Below are 10,160 nucleotides of genomic sequence, written 5' to 3'. Positions count from 1 at the left end.
AATGATTTTATTGATTCCCTGACTTTTCCTCTAGCGCCAGTATGAGGTTGACATTTGTTGTTTTGAGTTAAATGTCTCAACAACTATTGGATGGATTGTCATGAAATTTAGTTGAGGCATTCATGGTACCCAGGGGATGAGTTGTAGTAACTTTGGTGTTCTGCTGACTTTTCATCTAGTGCCATTATCATGTCAAAATTTAAATTTGTCCAATAAGTTTATGACAAAATACCTGCAAAACAAATGACTTTCCCATCAGCCTCAACTGTACTTTGTGTTCAGTGCTAATTAGCAAATGTGAGCATGCTAATACACTTATCAAAGATGCTGAATGGAAACATCATACCTGCTTAAAATCAGCATGTGAGGGCATTGTGAGCATGTTAGCATTTAGCTCAAAGTGCAGCCTCACTGAGGCACTAGCATGGTAGTAAACTCTTAGTTTAGTTTAGTTTTATACTACAGAATGATAATCAGTAATATGCTCTGTGTTTTGTCTATTTGTGCCCCTCACAAATAGCAAGGATATGAGTAATATGGCAGGATCCTCCTTCAGTTTATGATTTACTGAGCTTGTCATGGTTCCGTGTGCCTCTGTCATCAATTATTTATTGTTGTGTGTCACAATACACTCACAGTTTTTGCTATTTTAAGTTTATATCCACGTGAAACTCTTTCTGAGCATCAAGTTAAATGTTTACAAGACCCTTCCTTCTACTTTCATCTTTATGACTGAATTTCATGAACCTACTACAGCATTAAAACACTGCTTGATGCAATCAGTAACTCTCATCAGATAAACCATGTCAAGCAATATAAAGCAGATATTAGAGCAAGACAAAGAAGACCAAATCTTTAATTATTGACCTTCAAGCATTGATTCAGAACCCATCGTACAAACAGAAATAGAAAAAACATGATAGTGTCACAAATTAAATATGCAGCTATTGCAGTAGTTTCCAGTAGCACTGATGACTATCTGAAAGAGACATTAAAATGCGCTATACAAGGTCAGTCAAAGGCAGAACAAGCTACCCTGGGAGGCCTGGCTGTGTTCACTTTGACATAAAAGAGAGGTTGAGACAGAATCTTACTCCCTACTGTACTGTGAGAAATACAAGGATTTGAGAGAGTTTTCCTTTGAAAAAATTAATAGTATGTATCCAGAGTTTATTCATCTCTCCGATCCTCAGAAACTGCCCTATCTATGTGGGGAGAAAAGTCAGTGTGCAGTATTAGCTGCAAAATGTTTTAACTGTTGTTATACACCAAGAGAAACAAGCACTGTGTGTTTCTGAGCTATTACAGCTGCCCTTATTATTCTATCTACTGGATTAATTCCTTCCAGTTATTATGGACAACTTTTCTGTCCTGTCTGATAATGAGTTGAATTGAATCTAGTTGTTATATGATGCCTTTTATTATATTGTATTTAGTATGATATGATTATTGGTATTTGCATATTTTTGTATATTTATTGCTACTCATCTGTCAGTGTTAACAATTTTCTGTACTGCTTTGGCAATATAGGTTTCTGATCTGTCATGCCAATAAAGCTTATTTGAATTTGAATTTGAATTTGAAATATGCAGCACAGTGATAACACAGCTGATAAAGCACCACAAAGGCTTGGCTGTGCTTTCATAGCTACCAGAAAAACCTGTTACAGGAATAAGTGTTTCCCTCTCTGTCCTTCAGGTTGTATGGTGATGATCATTTGTGTTATGGTTCAATTGTTTTATTTTATATCAGAATTGATTTAAGTTGCTAAAATATTTTAAATAATCATAATGGTGACTTAACCATTACCTTATTGACCCACAAGTAGTCACACATAAATCTGTGGGTTACATTTATGGTTGATAGTATCAGTTTTAACGACCCAACAACTGATGCCACACGGAGTCGTAGTGATAACTGTGTAACTTTGCTTCACGTGGAGACCCTTCCCTCTAAATTTCATAGTCTTCAATAAATTTGATAAAAACAAAAAAAGACAAGGTAGATTGTTTATATTTCCTTTAGAACAGAGAAATCAGAGTTTTATGGGAAGATAAACTGGATCTCAAAAGAAGTTACAACCTCATATATCTGTCGCAAGTGAGACATTGCTATGGTGAAATTAAAAACACCTGTATCCAACTTTATTATTTGAAGTCCAATATTGAAACAAAGTAACATACCAAAATGTTATTGACGTGTGACAAGCTTTTAGATCCTTGCCTTGTTTCGACAAAAGTGATAAGGTTGCACTTTTACCTCAAGCATTTGTGCAAACTTGATATCAAAAACTAAATATCACATTCCTATCTGCTTGCTTCAGTTATTCCAACAACTCCTTCACCTGCTGGTTAGTGTGCAAGGAAAAGTAAGACGTGCCCTTTTCCTGATAGTTTCATCAAAATAATGTTTGCTGCAGTGGAAAAATGTGAAAGTAAGCTAAGTAGAATTCCTGTGTTACTGAAGTATCAATGGTGATCTTTACAGATGGGTTTCTGTGGTCACATTCCATTTTTAGGTGAATCACCTTATCATATCACATCAATTTCCCTTAGTTGACTTTGTTTCCTTGTGTTTCCTTTCAATTCTGAGCTGGTCGAAAGTGAACAGTTAGATATGAAGAGGAAACAGATCAGTTTCCATATGAGGTGCACTGCACACGGGCCAACTTTTTATTCTATGGCATAAATAAGGATTACAAGTTCTTTGGTCTTTTTTCAACATATGTTCAATTGTAAATCAAAAATGTAAAGTTACATGTTAGCTTATTAGCATACTACCTTGTACTACAAACTACCTTCTTTCTCCTAATTTCAATATGCTAAACACTATAGTTGGATGTTGTAGCTCAAGGATCAACTTGATGCTGCTAATAGTAAAATAAACATAACTGGGAATCAAACCAGTTCGAAACCCATGTTAATGTAACTTAATAGTTATTGGTTGAGCTCAATTTCTTTGTCTAATTTACAGTCTTAAATTCTGTTAAGTTGACATAATGAGATTTAAATCAGAGATACCTGTTAAGATACATTGTCCAACTTAAAAATTTATTGAAGTTTTTTGCCTTGGAAATGTAAGTTTTCTCAACTTTTGAAAACATTTTACAGTATGGCACAAAATAATGTTTTTGAGTTACATAAAAAAAAGTCTGCAGACATGCTAACTTTGAGGCTGTGCAAGGTACAGAGGTGCTTTGGGCTAAATGCTAATAGATCAATGCTAACATTCTCATAATGAATATGCTGATGCAAACATGTTGATAATTAGCAGGTGTAGTGTTTATCACGTTTACCATTGTAGTTCAGTGTATTAGCATGCTAATGTTAGCTACTTAGCACTAAACACAAAGTACAGCTTAGGTTGAAGGGAATTAGTTTTGCAGGTATTTGGTCAAAAACCAAAGTATTGAGCAAACTGTCATTTTCACCTGATGATGGCAGTAGATGAAATATCAGGGAATCATTAAATTTCACCAAAAATCACCAAAATATTCTCTGGGGACGATGTCTGTAAAAAATTTCAAGTCATTCCATCCAATGGTTAAAAGTGGTGGACCAACCGACAGACCCACCCACAGACGAACATTGCCATTTATAGAGCCCCACTGCCAACTTGGCTAAAAACATAGTGTTACACATCTTTTGGGAAATTACCACTACTGAAAAATAAAGCCTTGCATCTCTATAAATGCAAATTTGGACAATCTAGTCAAACTGTGATAAAATGTGGTAATATAATATACCTTGTAACATGACACTACTGTATGATGTGGGGCAGCTTTGGTGTCCAAAACCAAGCAGCATTTCAGCAGTGTGCTTTAAACAAAGTCCTTTAGCAAAGACACTCAGTATGATCTACTTTTTACAAAATACAGTGGAAGACGTTCTATTTGAGTTGAGCAGCACAAGCTTTTCCTTATGCCATATTTTTAATTTACACAGCAATCACTTTTCACTTCTGCACTCTGTTAACATTAATACCGTAGGCCATGTTGGAAATACTCCAGAGTGCAGTGCATGATTGTTTTTTTTCTGCGCAGCTCTCCCTGACGACAACACTTATCAGCATCAGTGTTATGGAGAACTGGCAGGTATAAAAGGACAGACAGAAAGGTGGGGACAGCCATAAAGGACCTGGGAAACAGCTGAAGACCAAGATGGAGAAAACAGGGAAGCTTGTCCTCTGTGTCTGCTTGACCTTCATGTTAATTGGCAGTACTAAGGTAAGGGACACTTTGGAGACATGCTGTGAGATAAGTGACTGGTGTTTGTGTCCACATTCAAAGGGCTGTGATGGGCCAGTGATGGCTAAACAGTTCAGCCTCTCTGGTTAGTGGGCACTGGCTGGACAGGTGATTTATCTGGGTTTTCCACACAAGGCACAGCTGCCTTTTGTTTGGTGGTTACAGTCAAATCAGTCAGAGGTAAATTGAACATTTACATTCATCTCAAAGTTGAGGCAAATGCAGGTGAATAGAAAAACTCAAATAGAATTTTTTATTACAACAAGGGGGGCACAATTTATTTTCAGATTTTATTTATTACTCCCAAAACAAATGATTATTTTCCTTCTCTTGAAAATATTTAATCAAGAGTAAAGTAATTAAAACTGCATGAATGAAACTAGTATACTATTACTATCTTTCTTGACTTTGGAAACAGCACAAGTTCCATTTAGTAACTGTCCTGGAGCTTTCAACTGGATCCTCAGACGGAGCTTGCACGGTTTTCACAGAATTACTGATGTTCAAATTTCCATTTTTGTGAGCTTTTTAGGGACTTCTCATCCATGTTGGCTTTGAAGTTGAAGTAGTTGATTTTGTGTTTGTTGTTGTGTTTGTAGTTTTGTTGTTGTTTTACCTGTTTGTTTAAGAAGAAAAGTAGAAAAATGTATTAAATTGCAATCTATAGTCAAAATTTCACTAATCTACTTCACATTTCATCTGATATTTTTTCTCTTAATTGGCTGCGACTATTTGCAATGTTATTTCAAATGTTATATATCTGTATAGTAATAACCAGGAAATTATTTATAGCTCATTCACATGGTATACAGTAATTCTGTGAAACTAAATATATCAGACCTACTTTACTTTGTCACTAATCCTTTCTTTTGCTGGGGGCAGTAACTCGGTGTCAGCCACGGGAACACTCCCATTTCCAGATAAACCAGATATGATGACCTATCAGGAAGTGCAGATCTGGATGAGAAGGAAGATGAAATACAACAAAGAGACAGATGCAGATATCGGTAGTCAGGGGACAATTAGCCTATATAAGACACAGAGTGTAGGGCTGACATGTGCTGCTGGCCTCTACCAACCATGGCAATATGCAAACTGCGGTTAATGTCTTCATGCCTCATGTACTCAGGTGGAGCAGCAGGTGCTTGACCTTTGCATGGTGTGGCCACGAATAATTTGTCATTGGGACAGAGACACACTGTACTGCGGTAGGGCTTTATCTGGCATCGACTGGCAGTATGGAAATGTAAAATGACGGTATAAATGAAAGGAGAGAACAGAGAGTGGAAAGAGATTTAAATCAGTACAGACAAAAATATAATTTTTCTGTTAATATCATTAAACCACATTTCTGTCTTAGTTTTTGATACTGTTAATCTCAAGTTACCTTTATTGTTCCTTAAAGGGTCACCTAAATTGCAATTTTCTCACTTACCCCTAGCAGCATTTAGCCATGCAAATAGATATGGTTTTATGTATGGAATTATTAATATTAATTATTAACTTTTTATGGGAAAGATTCAACAGCACCTTCTTTCTTTTTTGGGATGGACCACCACAGCAGGGCCAGCCCTATAACTGTGTCTGTCTGTTACTGAGTCACTGACTGACTGACTGACTGACTGACAGATGAAGTTACACCATTGGCTGGCCGAAGGCCGCCGAAGCAAAGTATCCCAGAATGTATTTCCAACCAGCAGCGATGGTGGAGATTAAGGTGTTGTAATTTTCACTGTAGGACTGTTAATATGTCACTTTATTAAGTTTTAATATTTTTTCAGGTGATAAAATAACCATTTAGATTCCTAAAATGTGGTCTGTTTATCCAAATAACGCCTATTTGAGAAGAGAGGATCCATGCGCCGTCGCCAGTGTGACTTCCTGTCAATTTCTGCATGTTACATGCATCAAATTTCTTTTCAAAATAAAGCACTTCTGTGTTCCTGGTAAATAAAATAAAAGCAATACAAATACACTTATCAATGCAAATTTCACACACCTGAAGCACACTGTATTGGGGTCAATTACACTTAGCATTAATGATTAACTTGATAGTTTTAGCATTAAAACTATTTTTTTGCTTGTGAGTAAAACATGTACAGTGTAAGATAGTAACAGTATAAAACATATAAAAAATAGCCTAAATCTTAACTCAACCCTTCTTACAACAGGACCATATTGACCACACCCAAAATCTGGTGCAATGTATTTTAAGTATTTTTAATGTTTAAGTTATGTGTACAACTACTGTATAAACTTAAATAAAAACAAACATCTTAAAAATGCTGCCATGTCCATGTCTGATGGTAACCAGGCGACATCAAATTAAAAGCCCTCTAGCATTTCGGTCAAGCCATATACGAGTCTTGTTAAATGAATCATTTAACAGTCTGGGAAGTATGCTCATTTACTTTCTTTCAGAGAGTGAAATGAGTTTGAAATGTTACTATTTTTTGGCAAACGTCTGGGCACAGTGAGTGTTTGAACAGTCAAGATGTTATCACAGACAGGTTGCCAGGTTAAATACCTCCACCGTCACCCATCTTCAGAGAGCAAAACCTGTGCTCATCGACTGTATTAAGCAAATATAGCTGAACGAGCAGAGACATAAGAGTTTAGATCCCAAATGTTGAGCTATTTCTTTAGGAAACAATGTCCTAGTTACTCAAGATAAATTACAGACCTCATTGTAAGGTTTTCCAGGGAAGAAGAAATGTAGTCCCTATTAAAGCTGTTGACAGTTAGACCTGTGGATTATCCAGAGAAGACATGTTGCTGTTGAAAGTTTAATGAAATCTTTTAAATGTATTTTATTTTCTTTCACAGGGGGTATCTCGTACATCTGAAACAAATATGACAATGACCACCAGCAGCACCAATGAAACTGCTACGAGCCGACCTGCAGCGACCACACCAATGCCTCACCTCAGCTCTACTCATGTAACCTCCGACGACCACACCAACAGCACTTCACCCACGAGACCACGCCCTTCATCCCCCACCTCAGCCGTCTCTACGACCTCCACGACTGTCACCTTCTCATCATGGCAGACCACAGTGTCCAAAGGAACCACCCAAAACCCTGAAGCCACAAACCACACCACTCACCATTCTCCAAACGGGACTGTTGGTGTTAAGTCTACCACAGTTGCAGCAACATCAAAAGGAGGGTCTTCATCTTTGTTCAGGTCCTGCAGTCAACTGCTGGTGCCCATAATTGCCACTCTGATCTACGGTGCATAGGGCTGAAAGTGTTACACCAAGGGACTCCATCTTTTTTTTCCTGTTATATTAAATCCATTAATTATTTTACGTATTTCAAAAAAAAAAATTCACAGATTCACTTTTCCTCAGTTGAAATGTTTGATTTTTTGACTCTCAGAGACTTTCTTATTTAATGGCTCATAATGTGACAGTCACACATTAATGATATTAATGCTATGAAGTGCTTTGTTGGCACTGAGCTCTTCTCCGTCTTAAACCAAGACTGATGTACAAAAAAAAAAAAAAAGTAGAAGACCATGATTCAGATGTAAAAACTATATTAAGTCATAAAATAATGACATTGGATAACATTGGATATGGAATTCATCTGAATGTTGTTTTGGCAAATAAAATCCAAATTCAATTGAAATGGGACTCTATTTTAAGTTAAGTGGGAGGAAAATGGTTAATTTGGGGAGTAGGAACTGGGAAATAGTACGGTACTGGATTAATCCTACAACAGCTTCAGTTCTATTAAAACAGATGGAAATGGCAGATTTGCGACTGCCATCAAATTTGCATTTTGGTTTTGAAATTGAAAAGATGTATCATTAAATTCAAATGGCGTCACATTCAAATTCAGGGTGTTTGTCTAAAACCACCTTTAATGTTTTGTTTTGTTTTTGTTTCCTTACAACATGACAGCGTTGTATTTGAAAGTATCTTTATAATCTTTTCAAGCTGATGGTTTTTAAAGTACATATGGAATATACTGAACATGTCTTATGCTATATAGATTGAATAAGTAAAAAATTGTGTATGATGTAGATTAACTGTGGACCTGGCCAAAAGTCAGGCAGATCTTCTTCGCTAAATAAAGTTTCCAGTCAACTGTCAAGTTACTACTATTCTTGTGGGACTAAATTAATTTTTAGGATTTTAAAACCTATTTAGATGAAACTACATTTCATGTCTATTGTATGTATATTTAAAACAATGTAGGAGAATGGATATGTGACAGAAGTAAGCACTTTAAATTGAGTGAATTATGGGTTTAATGTCCATTTTAAATTTGATTGAGCATTATGGTTTAAATGCAGCAATGTAAATCAAGAGCTGTATGTTTGTAACTTTATTGTTTTTCCATTTTTAAAATATGTTTAAATCCACTGAATTGAATTCTGATGCAATTTAATTGTCCTCAGAGTAACAAATATTTTGACAATTATATAACAAATATATTTTTACTGTTCAATTTTAGTGAGGAATTGTGCTTTATATTACATTTCATTCAATAAAAAGCCATTGGAGACAATATACTTTATCTTTGAGTATTAACCAGTTAGTTTCTTATTAAAGTACTACAGACAAGCACAGCCATAAAATGATAAAAATAGTTGCAGTAAAGCTGAACAAAGACAGCAAAGACAAGGTATCTTAAATCCATATCAGGGTTGATTTCACTGGGCTGAGTGTGAGGTTTTGCATTTGTGGTCCATAGCCGGGGTGGAGACTGCAGCTGGGCTTCCTGGATGGAAACAGGTATCAGGTGAATAATCTGAATGCCTTATAAAAAGGCCAGGCTCTGGAAACACACATTTTACAAATGTAATACTTTCAGAAAGGATCCTAAACCTTAAAAAGAAACACCAAATAGAGTACACAGCAGTGACATTTTTATAAGGTATCTACATCTGTCTGTCTGTCTTCAAGAGGAAATCATCTTCCAGTATGAAGTATCTTGTCTTGGGGCTGTTTTCACTGGCTCTGCTGGGATTTATCTGTGCACAGGTAAAACTCTTTTTCACTAGATATAACTTTGATAGAGAGGGAGTTGTGTATGAATCCAGAAAAAAACTAAATCTATAAAAATCTTCACTTAATTCAGATTTTATAGATCATTTTTAGTTAAAAATTGATAAAACATGATCTAATTTCTGCCACAAAAGCTCTAATATCTTGAATAAATGAATAAATTCACTCCAATCATACACGAGATGTATTAAAAATGGGAAATACTAATATCCCAGCCTTGTATTTTTCATTACCATGGCATATTTGTCATTTAAATCACTGCCAAAATTGAAACGTGCATTTGTATTTTTCACAATACTATACAAATGTCATGTCACTACATGTCAATCTCTGCTTCTGTTACTTTATCAGTGCTGTTTCTCTCTCCTTTCCAGAATACACCATCAACTCTAAATACAGCAATGACATACAATAACACCTCCAATACAACCAGGCCATCCCAAAACAACACTACTAACTACAACAACACCAACACCACAGGAACCAATCCCATCAGTACCCAGACCACCATGTTGACCGCGACCGCACCCTCAATGATGACGGGCGTTGGCGGTGTGAATGACATGACTACAAAGAATGGAAAAAGCCACCTCTTCACCTCTGCCAACCTGCTGTTTGGATCATTTGCCCTTCATGCACTTTGGCAATGAGCACCCTCTTGAGGCTCAGAGTTGGAGTGACTCTTCCACTACAATGCTGTTTAACACAAACTCGTGCTTGTTATATGTAGAATATTTGCGACTAAAGAAAAAATATTTAAGTTTTTTGTGTTTAACAAAATTGTGGTTTAGGAGATTATGAGATAATTAAAGAAGTCACTGTGACTCTGTCAAAAGTTACAGATGTTAATCTGCGTTTGTATGTGAAATAAAAAGCGGCTGCCTATAAAAGAAAA

The 10,160-nt window shown here is 36.1% G+C and overlaps 1 protein-coding gene across 1 annotated transcript; it reads left to right on the top strand.

Moving 5' to 3' along the window:
- Positions 1-3,026: 3,026 nt before the first annotated feature.
- Positions 3,027-8,721, top strand: LOC121913581 (salivary glue protein Sgs-3-like). The gene is made up of 3 exons (XM_042436253.1): positions 3,027-3,076; positions 4,043-4,225; positions 7,073-8,721. The coding sequence occupies exons 2-3, from the start codon at positions 4,160-4,162 to the stop codon at positions 7,487-7,489; spliced, it is 483 nt and encodes a 160-aa protein (XP_042292187.1). The 5' UTR covers positions 3,027-3,076; positions 4,043-4,159; the 3' UTR covers positions 7,490-8,721.
- Positions 8,722-10,160: the final 1,439 nt, after the last annotated feature.

Source organism: Thunnus maccoyii, chromosome 15 (genome assembly GCF_910596095.1).
Source record: "Thunnus maccoyii chromosome 15, fThuMac1.1, whole genome shotgun sequence".
NCBI classification, from domain to species: domain Eukaryota; kingdom Metazoa; phylum Chordata; class Actinopteri; order Scombriformes; family Scombridae; genus Thunnus; species Thunnus maccoyii.
Note: the sequence above shows the minus strand (reverse complement) of the source record. Positions and strands in the feature narration are given on the sequence as shown.